Source organism: Triplophysa rosa, linkage group LG8 (genome assembly GCF_024868665.1).
Source record: "Triplophysa rosa linkage group LG8, Trosa_1v2, whole genome shotgun sequence".
NCBI classification, from domain to species: Eukaryota; Metazoa; Chordata; class Actinopteri; order Cypriniformes; family Nemacheilidae; genus Triplophysa; species Triplophysa rosa.
This window is the reverse complement of record NC_079897.1, coordinates 19582637-19604392: the sequence shown is the minus strand read 5'-3', so window position 1 is coordinate 19604392 and position 21756 is coordinate 19582637. Positions and strand designations below refer to the sequence as shown.

Here is a 21756-nt window from a genome sequence, read left to right as displayed (position 1 = left end):
TATATCATGTTCCGGACACCTTATAGATACCATGCTAAAGAGATTTCGATAAAGCAAAAGGTTCATCAGCAAAAATTGTAACCTTGGTTATGTGGTGTCTGATGGGCATAAATACGTTAAGTAAAAAAGTTTAGCCTTTAAGAACCTGCTGGTATTGTTTAGTTTTGCATTGAATGGATAAATTCATAAAATTGAAGAATGTACTTTAAAGTACATCTTTTTTGGGGAAAATGGATAGTGATTTTATCGAGCACTCCAGAGCCATTGTCTTCTCTGCAGGCTTCTGTCTGATGGTGTCAGCCACAGTAACAAGTGTCTTTGCTGCTCTGTAAAAAAAATCAAGAAAATAAAAACAATATATTTCTATCCAAAACGGTAACCTTACCAGTCTTACAGCACGTTTATATTTAAGGAAGAATAACTAGTACACACCTGTATTATTAGAGTCTGTGTAGACAGCAGGTTGCGTCTGAATATGGGACAGCATGGTATTGTATGCTGTGGAAAATTATTTATGAGTTCAGTAAAAGATGTAAATCTTACTGGCTCTATAATTGTACATAAAACTTTTGCATGTGACTCTACCTATGAAAAGTGCAGCAGCAGCAGCCAGAACTGCAAACAACACAAATGTTACGATGAACAAATGTTCAGAATGTAAATAGGCTTCAAGTTGACCTGGAGACAAAAAACAAAGAGCATTTCATTACTTTCTAACATTTATGCATTTGGTAGACATTTTATCCAGAGCGACCTTGCAATGCATTCAAGTTACACATTTTTTTTAACTATCATTGGGAATCAAACCTACAACCTTTGCATTTGACTCGAATGTGTCTCTAACTGCAGTTGTACAGACACACATTTAAAGATGTACCTCCATGGCTGCTACTTTTAAACACCAAATAGGCCTATAAATAAAATGGATTATTTGCGCTCTAACCTGATTCCTGGCTGTCCACAAGTCTAGTCACCCTCACTATATGTGTCTGTGTGGAGAGCTGTGTGTACAGGGTGATGCTTGCTGTAGAAGATGCCTTATCCAGGAAATGTGAGGTTGAATAGACCGACAAGAGGAGGAGGGTGGGGTCTTCAGCCGAATGGAACTTAGATATCACAATATCTGGGGTGTCTGAATGGACCTAATAAAAGAAATGTTACTGTTTAGTGGTCTCTGGCTCTGCACCAAGATAAATAATAAAATCCACATAGACACAATATATTAATCTCATTCCCATTAAAAAAGTAGTCCCATTGCTTAAAAACATGGTTTAGACATCTTTGTGTTAAAGCAACACATATTATTATTATTAAGCAAGTGCAAGATATAAAATTCTGATTCAAATAATCTCTTTCTCACCTGCAGTGTGCTAAGCATGTCTTTGGTGCCAAACAAAGTGATTTCAGCCACAGGTTGCTGGGGTGAAAGAGTGATCTCAGTTACAGGACAACAGAACGCTGGCACATATGGAAGCAGAACAGAAGACTGAACAGAGGCGGAGGACAGAGGAAATGGAAGCGGGATAGATGCGGAGGACTGAGTCTGCAGACTGACAGACAGAGAGATGGAGAGAGACAGCGTGGATAGGACATGGAGGATGGAGTTTGACTGCGCCCGCACAAAAATCCTACAACTGTACTGAGCTGAAACACAAGAAACGATGAACAGGTTGAAAGTGAAGCACAAACTTTGTTCACACTGCACACAAATCCAACTGGTTTTCAACTCTGATTAAACTATTTGTATACGTTGCAAAGTCAGATTTTTGTTGCCTTTCTGAATAAAGCCAGCTTGTGCTCTCATGTCATATATAAAATGAATATTTAAATGAACAAATAATTCAAAAAACAAGTATCTTAAAGTATTTATGTGATCTAGACTTGTTTCACCGGTGTTTATATCATAGAAGGATAATGCATGAAACACAGCTTGCAGTGTTTTCAGCTGCAGGTAGGGGACGCTGAAATGTAGCAAGCACTGTAGCTGTGCCTCAGGCTGTAAGTTCTTCTCTACGGCCTCCCACTGGTCCAGAGTGCATTGAGCTACCAGAGAAAGTTGATGACAACAAATCATAAAATTCTATAATAATTTGTCTAAACATGGCAGAAGAATTTTCAAAGCATCATATTTATAGCAAGAATCTAGTTTAAGGATGAACAGTGAAAAGACCTACCTGTATTAGCAGCATAGGTGTTGAGATCCACTTTGACTATATATTCTGAAGCTCCGGGCCAGTTAGTAAGAAGCCTATCAGCAGGAACACTGACTAGAGGAACAGACGCCGGCTCCACCGTTACCTGCATCATGACACCACAAACATTCACAATATGTCACAGACGCATCCTTTTCACACTAGACACAGATTACCTGTCGGAAGGTTTGCTGTCCCCCCTCCAGTTTGTAGTAAACCACCACTGTCCCAGAATTCTTTGCAAATGCCACTCCAGTCTCAGAGTTCATCTGAAGGATTTGACTTGAGGACACGTTCCATCTGCCTCGCTGAGCTTAAAAAGAGAAAATCAAAATACTATTACAATTACATTAAAGGGCTTTGTTTTGCTCTGCTCGCGCAATAACTTACCATTCAGGTTTGTAATAGGAAAGTTGAAACAGATGACATCTCCTGGTCGCAGAGATCCTGGGGGCTCTGAGATGGCAGGCAACACTAGCAGAGGTATGTAGTCACTCAGAGAAGGGTTTGTAGGGTCTCCCTGGACCATCAAAACTGTTAGACCCGGAGATACCGTCTGCACCAGAAACGACTTGCTGTCTTTATCGGTTGTCAAATGCACCAGGTCGTCTCTGAGACGTGGTAAAGATAAACAACAGGTGAGTGCCTGATGTAGATATTATTGGTGAGAAATGCATTACAATGTATTAACTTTAGGATAAACTTAATTAGATTTTATTGTTGTCTCACAGTATATGAATACCTGTTTGTGGTAAAAGTTGTTTGTATATTATGAGAATGAAACTGTTCTCCCAGGTGGTTATAGTAAAGAGCCACGATGTTAATCTTCCAACCCAAAGGGTGGGCGGGCAGGGCTTTCTCAGCATCACTGTTCAGAGATGATGACACGGCCAAAACACGTACAAACCACACCGCTGACACCTCGATTAACAAAAAGATACGAGATCATGTTAAACGGACCTACAACAGTTCAAGGTTGCATACATTTATTAATATAATAAATGCTCACCTTTACACTGATGAGCAATGTTTGGTTAAAACCACAAACATCCATGACAAAAACCTCCAACAGGGCGGCACCTGTATCAGGCCCCGCCCTCAACACTCCTTGCTCATCAACAGTAATAAGCCCTGCCCCTGAGACGCACTCACTGAGGACGTAACGCACTGGACAGATTGAGTCTCTGAAATGGACACATTTTTAACCAAACATAATTTTCCACCAGTTTTCATGTAAAACTTTTGACAAGTCATAATGAGATCAGAGGTAATTGAGTGGACACTGATGTATTCTGTCAAGCTTCACTTAAAAGTGAATTTTTCTGAGAACGTTGAAGTTTAATTGCTTAGTGATGTTGGGAATATTCAAACATACAAACTCACTTATTGCTCTGCAGTGAGTACTGAGACTGAGGAGACATGAGGATGGATCTGGGACTTCCTGCTGCCAACTGTATCTCTTCAAACACCTGAGATGTAAGAAAACAGGACAGAATAAAACAGACAGATTTAGGACAACATGTTTTTATATGTATAAATCCACTAATAGTGTTAGTAAAGTGTTTATCTTAAAAAATGTTGATGCTAATAGTCATAATAATTTAGTAACTGGCCTTTCAAATTCAACAGGCCATTAAGACTTTGTAAACAGCCTTTTCATGTGTTCGGTGTGAATTGTTAACTGCCATATTTGCAAAAATAATGTTGAAATGTGCCACTTTTAAATTAGATTTTTAAAGTCAAATTTGTTTTTTCATGTTTTTTTACCTTCATTTTTCTGTGTCTGGCTGACACACCAGGTTGTTATGGGAACAAACAGACTTTTAGTGAATGCTCACACAAAGATCAAAAACTTCATACTTCAATTTCTATACCAAACCCATTCGTATGCCTTCAGGTTACTTAAAATATCGTGTGGAGTTATTTAAGCTATTTCGTTTTTAAGTCCTTTGTTTTGAAGCTTGAGAAGAGGGTCCACATTCCCTCCCCTTGTAACCAGAACACCCAAAACAACACTTAAAATGATCAAATGTTCCAATGTTCCCATGATCAAAGATAGCCATAGATGGTTTGAATGAAACGAGGGTAAATGATGACAAAATGTTCAGGTTATCTATTTTATCTATCAAAGTTCAGGTTATCTATTTTAATATGAAACTAATCTGCTATATTTACCTGTATCTGTATCTCATCAGTCAGATGATCAGAGAGTGACGTGTTGCTGGCGTGTGTCTGTTCAAGTTGCATGCACACTTTAATGCTAGCCTTGCCCGGAGCTTCAGCCCTTACCAGAACAGAGAAACTGTGAGAGGGAGACACACTAACTCCAACCTACAACACACAGCATAATCAACACACGGTCATTCGTACATGTATGCACTTTAGCACTTTTGGTAATTTCATGCATACATCTCAACAGACATCACCTCTGCATGCCTTGCTTTGATCTCCAAAACCCCCGGCTTGCTCAGACTCCAGAAGAAACTGAGGCCAGACTCAACACTTCCCAGCGACAGAGGATTCTGACCACTGTCACTCCCCATCACATAAACAGGCATCTATAGATAAAGATTAATATACCCTTTAATAATACGGATTGCACAAATATGTTTGAACTAAAGAAAAATGATGAGGGGGCAAACCTCTGTTCCGACAGACAGAGTCACTAAAGGAGCTTGTATTCTCACTTCTATCAGGTTAAACACCTCCAACTCCACTTCATCCTAAATAAAGAAACATAAAACATTGTATATAAGCATTGTATATAAAAATGTGGGTACAACCAGAGCATACTGTAACTATAAGTTTTGTAATGGAAAGGGGGGTGTACACATTTTGGAAGGTAGAGCTTTGTCTTTCTTGGCCACAGCAAAACGTGTAGAAGACATATTACTCGTGCTCGTGGTAAAACTTCTGGGTGAACATTATGTCATCTAATTAATATTCATGAGCCATCTTTATAACGCCCCCCCTACTCCACTTTTCAGACAAAAACTGCATTTTAGTACGGACACGTCATACTTGTGCGAGAGTGAGCAGTGCTCCTGCGTCTTGTCTCACAGTTTGGAGAGTCCCTCTGATTTTGACCACGCCCACTGCCACACCCCTCACCAGTCCTGTGTCAGTCACCATGGCGACAGAGCTGTCACTCACGGAGAACTCCACAACAGACTGTGGATGAGGCCCTCCTTTCCATTTCACCTAGACACCAAAACATAAAGCGAATCATATAATAGTGCCAACACTGTTCTCCAAGTTATTTCTAATATATGAACTATTTATATAATTTTGCTTCCTACCTGTCGCACACATCCGACTGCCAGAGTAAGTTTATGTGGCTGCAAACGGAATGGTGGGTAAACCTGTATATTCTTATGGGAGGTGCTTATAACACCCCCATGACCAGCCACTGCTGAAAGATGTAAACTAGCCACGCCCACTGCCAGTCCTGTCACAGAAAATCCCACAGAGTATAGGTCCACTGGCCCCGCCTGCCTATTAACAAACATAATAACGCACAAGACATACACATGTTTTTCAACTTTGCATATGACTCAATTTAACATGTTGCTATAGGTCAAGTTTATGAAAATTAGCGGCATCTACTGGTGAGGTTGCAAATTGCAACCAACGGCTCACTCCACCGCTCACCCCTCCCTTTCAAAGCACTACGGTGGCTGACACAGAACTAAGATGTTGTCACGTTTTCGCTTCTTTGCCGAAGGAGATAACGTATTTACGAAACACGCTCTATAGAGCAGTTTGTCCATTTAGGGCAACTGTAGAAACAACATGGCGAATTCCATGTAAGGGGACCTGTAGTGTATGTAGATAGAAAAGCTCATTCTAAGGTAAAAAAAAACGCTTCATGATGTAAGGTCTTTATACACCTCTGAAGACATAGATCCTCCAAAAAATTACACATGGGACCTTTAAGCATAGAGCTTCATAGTCCAGGTAACAAATCTTACTCAAGACTCACTTCACAGAAATGATGGATGAAGAAGGAATAAGCATGAGGTTCATAAGCGACAGGAAATGACTGAGAAACGGCTGATTCTTCGAGTCCAGAACACCCACTCGCACTATGGCGGTGCGACCGACCTCAATCTGAAATGAACATGCATACACACAAACTATCTAAGATACATCAACACAAGGGACAATTCAGTGAACATGAAATTATAAAAAAAAAATGTTTTGCTTAATATAGAGTATCAGGACTGAAATAATAGATGATGTCTGTATGCAGCATACAATATCAATAAAGTCAATCTGAAAATCTGTGATGTCAGAGATCAGGATGGGGGCCACAGCAGGGTCAGAGGTCAGACAGAGGTCATGAGCCAAGAGAACTGAGGAACCTGGATGAAGTGGGGACACCTGGAACAGAACATTCTACTTAACTTGTTTGATTTGTAAAACAAAATACTTTGACATGTACGCCTACTAGTCCTGTCCGCGTGAGTTATATTTACAATATATTGTATAATATTTTTATACAATATTATAAATATATATTATTGTATAATATATATTTATAACATTTCTAGAGCTACTAGTCTCACCTGTACCATATTAGTGTTCTCCATATGAGTGATATGGGCCAAATTCCTGTCTTGTAAATAGACCTGAAAGTGTCCTGACCCATGGATCAAGGTCAGACTTTCCTGAAGAGAGGGAAAATGGACTGATAAGTGATTACAAACCAAAGCAGATGAAATGAGACCATGAACAGAAATGATCGCTTACTTTGACTTTTGGATGGTTGAACAGAGTAAGTGAGTGCGTGGCCCACTGTACGTCTTCTACCAAATGCAGAATCACATGCTGAGACACTGGGGCTGTTGACATCTTATACAAAGAGCAAAGGTTATGTTACACATCTACTACAGACATACATTTGCAAATATCAAATAAGCTTCAAAAGTCTTTTGACCACTTGTGAAAACACTACAAATATAAATGACATTAGCTGTAAATTAGATTCTGAGTTCCAGTATAGGGTTTCAGATTTAAAGGGATAGTTCACCCAAAAATGAAGATTCTGTCATTTACTCACCCTCTTGTAATTTCAAACCTTTGACTTTCTTTCTTCCGCAGAACACTAAAGAAGCTATTTTGAAGAATGCTGTTAACTGGTCCCCATTCACTTGCATTGATTTTGTGTCCATACAATAGAAGTGAATGGGGGCCAGTGCTGTTTGGTTACCAACATTATTTAAAATATCCTCTTTTGTGTTTTGCGTTAGAAAGAAAGTCATAAAGGTTTGAAAGGACAAGAGGGTGAGTAAATTATGACCTTTTTGGGTGAACTATCACGTACACCCTTCAAACAAACTTGTGAATCTCCACACACCTCTGGACATCTGAGAGTGACATTAACAGTCACAGTTCCTGTCTGTTGATGGACCTGAAGCACCTGCCAGGCTTTAAGAACAGTGTGATCAGGCTATCATGAATCACATTTACATAATGTTCCCGAAAAATGCCAAAATTAGACCCCACAGTGCAAACACACCATGTAGTTTGTAGCCTGTCTGAGTTGGTTTGTCAGCCAAGTTCATTGTGGATTGTGGTGGCAATGAAAGGAGATGAGGGTCAGAGGTGGTCCACTTCACCGAGCAGGAGGTGAAATTATCAAACTGCTCCCCCTTCTGGTCAAACACGGACAACTGCAACACAGTGTCCCTACTGCTGGACACAGTTAACTGAGAGAGAGAGAGCCAGAGAGTGCAGAATGACATGAAAGAATATGGTAATGTGATATTTAATTATATCAGAGTCATTCTATGAGAATAAAAGAAGTCCAAACATTGAGAGAGATAAAGCGTCACCTCATTAAATAATTATTGATAAAATAACGTGTCATCTCACAATAAAAGGCATGCAGGGAAATATGTGTCAAATATAACATAAAAGCAATACTATATTAATTTAGAGCTCTTTGATCATGAAAACGAAACTGGGAACCTAGTTAAAGCATGAATGAATCTTAGAACAAAAGGTGGCAGCAATATCAGTCATATTTAGACGAAATGGAGGCAGGAATGGGCAGCTAATATATTTTTCTTTAGAAATCAATTCGTTTTCATGCAGAATAAACATGGCAATTTTACTGTGCACCTAAACACACACATCAGTGTTTGTTGAACTGTTTGTATGTATGTGTATGAGCATGCAATCACTGGCATTTTGCCTGCTTGTAATTACTCTTTCTGTCTTTGTGTGTGTGTGTTTCGCTTTGACTAATGATTCGGTTCATTAGATGGGTAAATCTAATGCAATCTCTGCCTCTCTGACTCTGCTGTACACAAAAAAATCTTTTAACTAATGACCAAATACAGTTTTTATTACAGGTGTGATGTGACATTCTACACACGGAGACAGAAGACAGAATGGAGATAATATATTGATTGCTAGGATTTTTACATCAAACAGTGATCAAAGTGTTTTTTTCTGTGTCAGCTACGGGAAAAGCCCTCACGCAACCCTCATACACACATACACACGCTGCTTAGGCCCCATGCATGCCGTTACTATGGAAACTGCAATAACACTTCACCCTGCATATCACACATAATTGCATGGCAAATGAGAGCAGCGGAAAGAGGGAAGGAGAGACGGAGGTCTGGTGTGGGTGTGAACCAAAGAGAAAGAGAAACACCTGGAGGGCGAGAAGATGGAAAAAAGAAAAGAGAGAGAGGTCTGGGCAGGTGAAGGAAAGAGAGGAAATGACTGAATCATAAGAGAGTTCATGTGAAAATATAAAAGCAACAGGGGCAAAGTGAGGGAGGACGGAAAGGGCATTACTCACCGGTCCCCAGGGGCGCTGATGCTGAGGGCAGGAACTGTGATTGGAGTACAGAGGGATGCATGAAGGTGAGGAGGTGTTGCACGGGAGAACAGAAAGAGAGAGGCTTGCGGGGACGCCGCATGACACCTGAACTCTGCTCTCCTCGATTGCGGGCATCTCATTTAATGGACCTGGAGTATTACCACACCTAAAGACCAACCACTGCATGCAAAAACACACACACATGTGCAAAAACACACAGGAAGACAAAGATTCCTGGAATCACCTACCAAGCATTAATATCTTATACGTCAGGGCAAAATTCTGAATTTTAACTTTCAGCTTGTGAGTTAGAATTTAAACTGAATTGGTCACAGCCCACAGGATGTTGAATTGGTGTTCGAATTGAAATGACAGGGAGAGGAATTTACTAAAGTGCAATTTGGAGAAATTTAGCACAGTCACACAACAGAGGAATTTAATTCGTCCAGCATGCACTTTATGCCAGGTGTTTAGGTTATATTTCAATTACTTATCTTATGTTTTTACAAATAACGTATATGCATACAACATGTTTTATGCTGAAAAGGAATTAATAATTCACCCAAAAATAAGAATAGTTTCATCATCTATCACACTCATATCACTTCGAACCTGCATGACTTTCTTTCCTCTGCAGAACACAATAGAAGATATTTTAAAGAATGTTAATAAGCAAACAACATTGAACCCCATTGACCTCCATTGTATGGACACAAAACCACTGAGACATTTCTCAAAATATCTTCTTTTGTGTCCCAGGGAAGAAAGAAAGTTGACATTAGGGTGACTAAATAATGAAATCATTTTTATTTTTGGATAAACTATCCCTTTAAATGACAATACTACTTTGTGTTTGTTACCTGAAATAAATTGTAAAATGCATTTTCAATGAAGTTCTGTATTGCACAGACCCCGTTCTCACCATATACGCGACACGTGTGATATTGCAATCTAGGACATTTTCTAACCTGTTTTCCCACAGCGTCACACGTGACCCAATAAGCATGTCGAGTTGGCCTTCCTTCTGCCGAACTCAATGTCTCCACGGTAACACCCACTGATGGCTGTGCCTCGATGTGACGAAAGAAACGAATGGGGGCCGGGGGCCAGGGTTGAGGACCCCCCTCAAATACAACCATACGAGCTGCGCCAACTGTGAGAAGAACCTTTGATGCAAGAGACTGAGAGAGAAAATATTCATGATACTGTCCTTGCTTAGTACTACGTGTTTTATTAGTGTATGATCTTTCACAACACTGATTCATCATTCATCACATTGTTCTGGTAAACTCCCCTAGCTGTATCTGCCCCACGTCGCTCCTCTCTGTGTCCCAGACATACTATAGAGTCATACATCAGCACAGCTCACATTCACATTAATCTTCTGCTACCATCTAACAGTTCATTATATTAATAAATAGCCTACATAGGGCTGATAAATCACCCTTTACACAGATATGACAGTCGGCACAAATCATACACATGTGCACACACGCACACACACGCATGCACACACGCACACACACACATACTTTAAGTGGGTTGTATGCCTCCAGTGACGTCGTCTCACTGATGCTGCATCCCCCTGTTTCCACTGTGATGGTAACAACAGCATGACCCTGTGAAATAGCTTTAAAACGGATCCCTCCACAGAACCCAGCACCAGGAGACACAGGACCTGAAAGGGCAGAAACAAAAAAGGATAATGATTTCGAAAAAAGCATTTGATGGTTTAAAAGTGTAGTATGTAGTATGGAAACAAGAGAGCTTTTTCGTTTTTTGAGATTGCATAAGATGATGTAACTGTAACAGTATATTGGTGGTCATCAGTGCTCTTGAACTAACGTCTGTTTATTATTTATTTAAAGGGACAGTTCACTCAAAAATTAACATTCTTTCATTATTTACTCATCCTCATGTCATTCCAAACCTGTATGACTTTCTCTTTTATGCAGAACACAAAAGAAGATATTTTATTAACCAAATAACATTGGCACCCCTTGACTTCCATTGTATGGACACATTTCGCAAAAAAAAAGAGTGATACACAGGTTTTAAATGACATGAGAGTGAATAACTGATCACAGAATTCTATTTTTTAGGTGAACTTTCCCTTTTAGTTTCATTCTATTAATGATCATTAATGAGTCTTATCGGCGCAATCCAAACGTTGGCTTTACATGCCAGACAGCTGTGCAAGTTAATGTGCATAAATCCTGCGTCAAACACAAAACCACATACACTCCATCAACTTGATGCTGTGCGCGCGATGTACTAACCGGATTACACCGAAAAAGACTCTATTGATTTTCTCAGTGCTTTAATTGAAAGGAAAAATAAACTAATTAATTATATTTTAATTTGTGGTGCAGTGCAGAGGAAGTTCTAAATGAGGCAGGGCACTGAGAGAAAGCAAGAGAGAGAGAAAGAAAAATGAGGTGCGTGTGATTGAGAGTAGATCACTTTTTTCTCATGTTCAATACGAGCGGAGGTCAATTAGAGCAGCCAGATGAATTAATACGGTGCCATTAGAGAAAAAGATACAGAATATCGAGGGAGTCAGTGGAGGGTGAATGGATGCACTATAAACAATTGCAATGATGGAGGGAGGTAACATGTTGCACCTGGCACATGTGTGAAGATGCCAATGGGTTCAGTGTGGATGTGTAGCGAGAGCTCAGTGCAGTCTGTGACCGGCACAAGATTACTCTCCATAAGAAAAGACTCTTCGTTTTGAGGATTGTATCTATGGGAGAAGCACTGTGCTTGAACATCTGCATTGGTGCTCTTGTGAGTGTACAAATGTGTATCAAAGTCTGTGTGAGAGCAAGAGTCTGGGGGGTCCAGGATGCCCCACAGAGCTACGGGAAGTTCTATCCTGTCCCCTACACGGCAGTCACCCCTCCGTGGCACCAGTTGCAACCGGCTGGGTCTCACAACCATTACCTGCATACAAACATTCAATGAGATCAAATATAGTTGAATAGTGAGTGTTTAACAATGTGCACACATTTTTACCTGGCCAACTACCCAATGTAGTGGGTTTTTGTAATCCGCAGCTTGAATTTTGGTCTGGCCCATCCTCTGTCCTGCTATGATCACCCCTTTTACCGTCACTGTGGCAATTTGACTATTAGACACATCCCACATCACAGAGCCGCTTCCTCCCTCCACCTGGAAATACAGAATCTATAACAACAAACAGTCATTATACCCCAACACATGTAGATGAACTATATTGATCTGAACTCTACCGTAATATTGCGATGGTAAAGCTTATTGTGGGGTTGCCATGGAAACACAATCATAGCGGGATGCAGGCTAAGAGGGTTATAGATTTCCACTTCCTGTCGCACTCCGATTGGTGGGATGACAGGCCACTTTTCACCATTCTATTATGTAACACATAAACCAAATTCACTAAAATGGAATAAACAAAAACTTTAATGTAAATATCACATTCACAAGACTGAGAGATCAAAGCAAGCAACAACAATATCGAGCCCCAACATTCACTGTTAAAGCCTGGCAGGAAAATGTACGCCCGCCCGAAAGATGATTTCCCATGGAGGCGGTTTGGAAAGTTTTGCTTTTGTCCTATTTATCTAATGGATGATTCTTATGTGTACATAGAATTGACAGGAAGTTGCCGACTGAAACTAATGAGCAACGTTTCTCTCTTGCAGAACCATAACGACTACATGACACTGGATAACCCACCCCCCATGATGTGTTTCATTTTCCGCCACCATCGTGGCGTCCCACAGATGCAACACGCTGTCTTTTCCTTTAAAAAACAATAGGTTTCCCAGCACACCACATGCCTGTTTACGCTTCACACTGTGTGTGTCCTCATTTCCTGTTCACCGTCTCATCATGACCCCCTCGGGTGGGGCTCCCCCTCTAGATCTGAAAACAGCTTGTGCCATTTACTCAATAAAAATGAACTGTACTTTCATGTAATGGCTTGCTGAACCCCTCACACGGAGCAATTGTACTGAATGTAATCCCAGAGGCAAGAAATCTGACATCATAAGGCATCAATTCTGTGTAATTAAACCCATGGGTCAATGAAAAGGAAAACAGTAGAACATAGAAAACATTCCACCCTGCAAAAACGTATTTCCAGAAGGTTTTTATGGTTAAATATCTTTAACAATAAAGAGACCAATCAGGATACTCTGTCACTCTGTCTACAAATTGTCTCTCGCTTGCAAACAATTGATTTCCGTTTATTTTATGTATATTTTATCTAATTTACGGGGTGTCAGAGAGCCCCTAGTAATATGCGAGAGAGGTGGGATGTCCGCTATTTTATGTGGTTATGTGGTAATACAGTAAGCACTAATAAGAATTTGTACGTGAGGTATATAACAATGTGTAAATGTCTATATTATGCCTTGGATGCACACCCAAGACAAATTGAGAAATCTATGAATATTAAGAATGTGTGTCGTACCTCAGAGATGATGCAATGAAGTGAGGCCTGTATTGAGGTTTTTCCTGTCCCAAGGGTCTTCAAGAGCTGGACGGAAGGATCTGAGGTGGATTCCAATGTGACTAATCCTTCAGTCTCTTCTACAACAATAACGACGTTCTACGCCGGAAGAGGTGTGAGAAAAAATCATTTTGTGACTCTAATATTGTTCCAAATGTGTAAAACTTTTCTTCTTCCAGAGAACCCAAAATGTTGAAGATTCACTGGCCACTCTTTCTCATACAATCACATTGGGTGTACAGCAATACACAATAAAGAGTTATATACATGCCTCATTCTTTCATTCACATTTACATCTATTGTATAGAAAAGTGTGTCTGGATACTCTTCGATATTTTTGGAACGACACAAAAGTGAATGTTGTTTTCTGAACTACGTTCAAATGTTTTGCGCATGTCATGTGAAGTGATGCAATGGAGCATAAATTGATCACTGTGAAGCACAACCTGTGATAGGTGAACTGCATGGCCCTCATTGTCATGGATTCGGACAGTCAAATAGTACTGTCGTTTTTTTTCCAAAACCCATCTGTTCTCTTCTTCCTTAATACCCAAAGCTGAAAAAGGCACACACACAAATGCATACACTATAAAAAGACTATACAACTCCACTCATGAAGAATAGCATGGTGTGGTTTTAGATGTGCATGTGTGTTAATGTATGAATAGTATACAGTATAACGCACTCATATAACTGGGCTCCACCACGTATATGGTAGCGCGAGGGAGGTGGGACATTACTTCAGGGGGCAGATCTGAGTCACCGTTGAGTTAAGAATTGGTATAGTCAAATGCCTTAACATAATCAACCCTTCAATGAAAAGCACAATTGTGTAGGATACTGTTGTATACAACGGTTAGCGTGGCATGACCCAGCTTGAAGGCAGTGACGGTAGTTGTCTCCTGGTCAACACAGATACTGTCACAATACATTCTGCCTCTGTACCCATCCACAACCAGCCTGTATCCTTCCTCTGACAGAGTGACCTCTACGAAACAGACGGGAGAGTGAGAAATTAGATGCAGGTGTAAGAAACTCATCTATCCTGACATATGCAACGTTGTGTTAGGATGGAGAACGTACATCTGCTTTAGGTGTGAAGCAATGTGCTTAGAGTTATTGAGGTGTTATCACAAGGTTTAAAATGCATAGTGGTAATCTCGTGTGTGTGTGGGTAGGACACTGCCTACCTGTCAAATGAGCTTTTTATGCATCCAGTTAGTTTTAAAAAAGTAGCTTAGCATAGCCAAGAGCTGCCCTAATGTACCCTATGATAACCTTTCCTAGAATCATACAGTGCTTGAATAACAAACATCAGGCATTTTTTTTTTATTCTTCTTTGTACTGAATCCTGCATTTTATTATCAATTTTGACAAAGCTTTATAATAAAACTACTAAAGCAGAATGTCTGTGTCAGTGTCCCGTTAAAAAGACCACCATTGGTATATTTTTGACGCTATATTATATAGTTGACAGTAATTATATAAATCAAATGTTACATGGCGTCGTGTTGAACCAAACATTGTAAAAAAAATTAAACTAATACAATACAACAAGATGAATGTGTTAGCTAACACAACTTTAAAAAGTGACCATAGCTCAAAAAACGAATGTAATATTGAGGCAATATAGATAAAATACAAACCAACACACTCGTCTGTGAAAGGTTATGCCATATCTTTAGGAATTTGAATCTGGGAGGTTTTTACACCCATAGACTACGTAATGTTGTAGCATCTTGGAAAACATTTTGTTTTTTCTCTGTTGTGTTAAAAACAACACAATCTGTCCTTAACTGAACACACCGCAGTTTTTATTCAACACAAAATCAACACCAAATAACTCATAATGTGTTCAAAAAACACATCATGTGTAAAAAATCCATGTGTAAGCGATGACAGCAACTGAAACGCTGACTGTTCCAAGATGGCGGTCTTGCATACACTGTAAAAAAATCCTGTAAAAAACAGAAATTTTCTGACAGCTGGGGCACCAGAAAAAATCGTAAAATATTTTTTTCCCCCACACAAAATGTACATGTTTTTCTCGTAAATTTGCAGTCCTTTTCTGTAATTTGATGTTTTTAAACATATTTCACTCTATAAAAACTGGGGCGCCTGAAAAATACCATAAAATTACATGTTTTCTGTAATTTGACAGGGTTTTTTATTGTATTTCAAAAATGCGCGAAAAATCTGTAGAAAACTATTCGGTAAAATTACAACTTTTTACATTACACGTGAAATATCTGTAAAAAAATACCTGTAAAATTCTGTAAAAAAATTTTTTTTTTACAGTGTACACATATCTTTGTTCTTAACTAGTTCACCCAGCACGCCTCATTCGCTTTCCTCAGACTGTGTTGACTGACCAGCATTTTTGTTATCAATAAGCATATGCTGATCCATCAGCTACTGTATAAATCCTTGACTATCACAAACCAGCTGAGGTGTATCAGTCGGATGTACAGTATGTAGATTTGTACCAATCTCTCTCTCGTTCTCTGTTTTCCACACGTTGTATTTGATAGTCGAGCCCTGTAGCAAGTATGTGTCCCCCGCTGGGCTCAGGTGTAGTCTGTCTACCACAAGCAAAGTCACACTGGCTGCTTCTACATGCTAAACACAAAAGCAATACACCATCACAATCTATCATTCTAAGAATTGATCAGTAAATTACAAAAAAGAAACACGTTTGAGTGTGTCCATGTGGTGGGTCTGCCTGAGTGTGTTCACTCGTGCCTCATGTTCAGGGTCTGTAAGAGACACTTTTACATGTGCCGCACCATTGCGGATGCCGTACAGCAGGACGCTTTCACCCCTCTGACCAGCTCCCTCTAAAGACAGGATATGAGGTGGAGGGGAATAACCAGCATCATGGTACCAGACAAATCTACAACAAAAAAACAAGACTTTAGTCTCATCTGGTCCATCCCTCTTCCTTTTTCAGACTCTTTTTTTCATGTTTAATTAGGTCCTTTATAGTATTGGCTACTCATTGCGTCCAGGTGAAAGGTTGGCCGGAAAACATTACCCTGTTAACAAATGTAAATCAATACAATTTGCAACAACAATCAGTTTCAGAAATCGGTCCAAAGCTCTCTCCAACTGGCCTTTGGCCATCAGACTGTCCTTATCAAGCCCTGCATCTGCTGCTGTCATTATGTATTATTTCTCTTTTTACTGTCTCCTCCCGTCTGTGTCCCTCTTCATTTTAAGAGTCTTGTTCACCTCACTGTCTCTATTGCATCAGACTTCTTTGCCAGCCGCCAATTAAACTTCAAGCCAGCAAGAGAGCTGAAAGTATTTCCTGTAGATGAGGCCAAGAACAGAAAACAGTCATAACCTTTCCAACTACAAACTATCAAACAAACTTCTCTTACTTACAAAACAGTGTCCAAATTTAATTTGCTAAATGAAAAGTACCTTCGGTGTCAAACGCCTGGACGGACAATTGCAGGGGTGGGTCATCTGTAAAAAGCTGTCTGGTGGTTGTCACAATTTGAATCCTTGCGATACGATCGATGACGACGTCACAGCGCAGAATGTGACCTGTCACTATAACGGGAATGAGTGATGTTATGCTCTTTAATAGAGCAAATGCTGAGATATAAATACTATGCTTCATATGTTCATTTAAGCAGCCAATGAGGCAAAGACTTAATTAAAATGTCAATTTCATATGCAAAATGGTAATGATGATTCCCAAGTTTCATTTTAATTGCTCTGAAAAAAATCAGAATAAACCGCTCTAATGGTTCTGTATATCTTTCTAAAGAAAATGAAAAACATGTCTATTTACCCCCACCCCATTCATTCCTCACCATTGTCCTGTCCTTGAACCACACTATGGATGGGAAGAGCCTGAGGAGAGGACAAAGCGGACACCAAACACTGCTGACTGCAGGAGGACGCGGGCAGAGGATCTGGAGGGCTGACGGCAGACAGAGGATACACCCTGACATTCTCGGGCTTAGAGGACACCCTAAAGTCATCATCAAACAGCAAGTTAAATAAATGATGACTAATGCTCACAAGGCAAATGCTTTCATATTCTTTTATGTGTATTTTTAAAAGGTATTTCACATTGTTTTCTTCAACAATTTACAATAAGGTTCCATGAACAACTGTGTTGCCATTAACCAGCATTAAAGTCACCATGAAACAGAAGTTGCGATTGTCTTCTTTTCCGTATCGTGACATACATAAGAGTGAAACGGCTTCTAAAATTTGAAAAAAAAAGTAGGCCTTCATGTTGCCCTCCCCTTATTAATTGTATCGTTGTAATTTGGCCTGATACACCACCGGTACCCATTGGACAGTCAGTATAGTCCTACATCTTTTTCAGGCATTATGTCATGAAGAGAAGAGTTGTTGTTTCGAGGGGAGGGTGGAGCTTTATGTTTTTGATTAAAGATTACAACTGTAAATGAATTTTACAAAAATAGTGATGTGCATATATAAATCAATTACAATAATCACTGCAACGCTGTGTAAGAAAATTTGTATTATCATTTATAATTGCATGGTGACTTTAAGAAATATTAATAAGTGCTGAAAAAACTATATTTGTTATGTTAACAGGTATTTATGTTAACAGGTATTTTAAAAAATTTCTGAGAATGCATTATAGCTTATATTGAATCATCTGTTTATATTTTACTAAACCCCTAATCATGTTCATACAGTCCAGATAAGTATCAGTCTGTTTTCTGGATGTGAGAAAAAAGGATGCACGTTTTTGAGAGACAACATGTAAGAGTTTTGTAAATCAAAATGCACAATCAAAAGCAGCAATAATATACCAACACAAAGAAAAGGGATGGCTCTTCAAAGACCATTATTTTATTTTACTTTTCATGTCCCCATTTATTATGGATGTGACCGTTTTGAAAGCGACACTTACCTGACAATGAAAAATCACAGATAAAAAGAAATGACAAAAGAAAAACAAAAAAGTCTTTAATATGGTATTTGGGTATTGAAACCACCACATTTGACATCTGAGCTAACAGTATGGTAAAAGAAGGAAATGTTAATTTGCATGGAATGGCCAAACTGATGCATTTACTAAATTTGTTAGTAAAAAGTGTCACCAGAAATTTCAATAGATTTAATGGTTATAATGGCAATTGTACTGGTTTTAATCTAGTGGATGGGAACCAACAGCACACCATTAAAACATTGAAATATGGCCCAAAACACACGATGAGTATTCGTGATGGTTTTAATGGTAAACAGCTAATTTAAACTATTAAAACTATTAGAATTTACATTCCTTTTCTTCCACTTTTACACATTTTAACATGTTTTCCATATGCCAGGACGCACAGTAGGCCTATACGGTTCTTTTTGCAGAGCAGCATAAACTAGTTATTAGTAACGGCATTGCAACTCGGCCATTTCATATAAAGACTTTCGGTGAATTCATTAATGGCAAAGATCTTGAATTAATAAGCATTAAATTCAGACGCGACAGCACGTAATACGACAGAATAGCTTACTGCGCCTGTCACTCACCATGTGTAGCATCCTCTCTGTGCTGTCAGTGTGATGTTCACAGGCACACGAGCGCTCAAAGGCAACAGCAGCTTGGGAACGTTCAGTTTGCTCGACTGACTCAGTGTAATCAATGAGTTCATTAGCAAAATTCCCCAAACTGCCTTCTCTTTCATCAGCATGATTAAAATACAGCACTGCGATCAACTAGCCTACAACACACAGCGGGAATACCGGTGATCGACGAACGATTATTTGGAGAGCAAAGGCAGCCGTTAAACTGCGCAGTTCGTTATAACGACACATGTCGCTGTTGATTTTTGAAATGGACGCTCAAATCTGTTGACGATTTCCAAAGGCAATAAAAGTTAAGAGTGGCCTCTATAAACTAAAAGTATCTTCAAGACCGTGTGAGTGACGTGCACGTCGGCAACTTCAAACTCGTGTCATGAAAGGTGTTGTCAGTTCCACAATGATACGCACACGCAAACACAGTCATGTATAGATATATACTTTATTAATTATCTTCTGGTAAAATAAAATTACAAAATAATTTCAACCTCAAACGGCACCTCCCTCATCTATAATAATATTAATAAAATCGTTATTTATACAGCAATCATATTTTTTTTACGAATGAGAATAACGCTATCGTATAATTATAATAAATATGAGCTTTAACTGCGTTAGTCATTATTAGTAAAAAAACTGAGCGATACAAAGCTAAGGTTCAGTAATAGCATACTGTACAAATTTCCGAGCGGATATAATTCAGTATTCCGGCCACAGAGTGTCACTATTAGTCAGTTTTCAAAATGGTCTCCGTTGAAATAGGGTCAGAAGTAAAATAGTCTCTTATTCCAACAAACCATTTAATAGAAGCAATTCCACTCAGAAAATGACTATAATCACTCATTCTACAGTTATTTCCGTGTGAGCAGCTGTTCCACCTTCATGCGGTGGTTGGATAATGTACCGACTGGCTTCGAAATAATGCTTCGCTCAAATGGCTGTTAGTCGCTTTCAGACTTTAAAAAGGTGCTGTCCAGATACCTGTGATGATTCGTCAATCATAACATTCGTGGGCATTGGTTATTTATATCCGTAACCCTCTAAACACGCATCATTTCCAACACGCACAAAAGTCAGTTTCAGTCAACTATAGACAGAGCACTTTGGTAGCAAAGACATAATGTGAGTGTGTGTCCATGCATGTTAACATGTATGTCGTGTGTCAGTGTCTTCGGAAATGTATACATTCATGTTAACAGTAAAGGTTGTCCTTCTCATGGACTTTAAGTGAAATATGGCAGTTTTGTCATTGGGGTTTTTGTGCAAATGGTAGCCTCTCCGTCATGACGTATTCTCTGGCGTAAGCTGTGTAATACTTGAAGTTACAGTGCATTACAGTAGGCTATACGTGTATGTGTGTATATGATCATGTCATCACTTCTTTAAATTTTGACTGTGCGTCCATCTCTCTACCCCCAGAGGTCCCGCCCACACCAGCGCTCTCAGCTGCTGGAGGTGCTGGTATTGGGACTGCCATCTGCCGGCTGGGCCGTGGTGGTGGTGGAGCTGATGGGTGGGTTGGCTAGTGGCAGGCTGGGTGATAGCACAGCAGGCACGGTGGGGTTCGGGACCTTGGCGTCGCGCTCACGCAGCAGTTGAACAAGGGCGGCGTGCTGAGTGCTGAGCGTTGCGGACAGGTGAGCAGGAAGGGCATTAAAACCGGCTGTCAACCGTTCCACACGCTGCTCCAGACTTAACATTTGCCTCTCCAGATCCTCTCTGCGGTCGTTCAGCTCTGACATCAGTTCATACATGACTCTCTGCATCTATGTAGAGAGAAAATGGAGTTTTCAGAAACACTGTTGTGTTGAAAGGTAAAGGGGTCAGAGATAAAGTGCGAGGAGAGAGTTATTAGAGGAGAAAAAAGAAAAGTCAAAAATGAGATCTGTTTAATACCTCAGTTGTTTCACCAAGACAGTAATGAGATTACTTTCAAGCAACAAGATTAGAAAAAGGTTTTCACGAAACCATACTTTACCATCAATTTGGACCATGTGGCATGGTTATATATTTTTTTGGTTGTATAAAGAACTGTACTGGAGATCTCCAACAGGTTCCCTGAGCAATCGTTTTAAGCAATAATTGTTTTTCTGTGGAGTAAAGATGCTAAAGTTATCCAAAGGAAATAGGAGCATAGGAAAAAATTTTTTTTTAAATGAATGAAATGATTTTAGACAAAGAAAGTGAATGGTAACCACGTCTGTTCCTGGTCCCCATTCACTTTCATTGTACAGTAAATGGAAATTTAGACATAGAGATAACTCCTTTTGTGTTCCATAGAAGAAGTAAAATCAGATAGCTGCAACAAAATGATGGCGAGTAAATGATGGCAGAATTTCCTTTTCTATCCATTCTTTAGGAACTACAGTAATTGGAATGAAAAATTGGAATGAGAAAATCAAACGTGGACAGAGAGAAAAGGACAGAATATACAAAACACAATAAAAGTCCAGGCACATGATGTACTACGTCTTCAAATATATACAAAAAAAAAAATGGTGTGGAGTCCACAAATACACAACAACTCGGAATCCTGTACAAATTACATGTCGTCTCATTCACGAAGAAGAAATACGTACACACGCTCACTAAACAGGGGGTACATTCAGTAAAAAGTCACAAACACATGCACACAGACATCACAAAACATATCATAA

At 39.5% G+C, this 21756-nt stretch overlaps 2 protein-coding genes across 2 annotated transcripts in view; both read right to left on the bottom strand.

Moving 5' to 3' along the window:
• Nucleotides 1–114: 114 nt before the first annotated feature.
• LOC130558379 (nuclear pore membrane glycoprotein 210-like) lies at nt 115–19209 on the bottom strand. Its single transcript, XM_057340749.1, has 39 exons — nt 19049–19209; nt 17353–17513; nt 16955–17086; nt 16760–16838; nt 16271–16421; nt 16015–16147; nt 14370–14516; nt 14214–14282; nt 13975–14084; nt 13490–13627; nt 12285–12422; nt 12049–12204; nt 11655–11976; nt 10563–10708; nt 9999–10211; nt 9010–9210; nt 7714–7903; nt 7552–7622; nt 6945–7046; nt 6761–6862; nt 6450–6575; nt 6175–6302; nt 5492–5687; nt 5214–5393; nt 4835–4915; nt 4619–4750; nt 4368–4523; nt 3576–3661; nt 3202–3376; nt 2935–3113; nt 2583–2803; nt 2369–2505; nt 2175–2298; nt 1891–2043; nt 1361–1644; nt 944–1142; nt 586–678; nt 433–498; nt 115–326 (listed from the first exon to the last, which is right to left on the bottom strand). Exons 1-39 carry the CDS (start codon nt 19207–19209, stop codon nt 244–246), a joined length of 5721 nt encoding a protein of 1906 aa, XP_057196732.1. The 3' UTR covers nt 115–243.
• A 328-nt stretch (nt 19210–19537) lies between these two features.
• The window catches only part of kcnn3 (potassium intermediate/small conductance calcium-activated channel, subfamily N, member 3), a 46981-nt gene continuing 44762 nt past the window's right edge, over nt 19538–21756 (bottom strand). The window contains 1 exon segment of the mRNA XM_057340002.1: nt 19538–20865. Coding sequence (XP_057195985.1) covers nt 20542–20865 — 324 coding nt within the window. The 3' untranslated portion in view covers nt 19538–20541.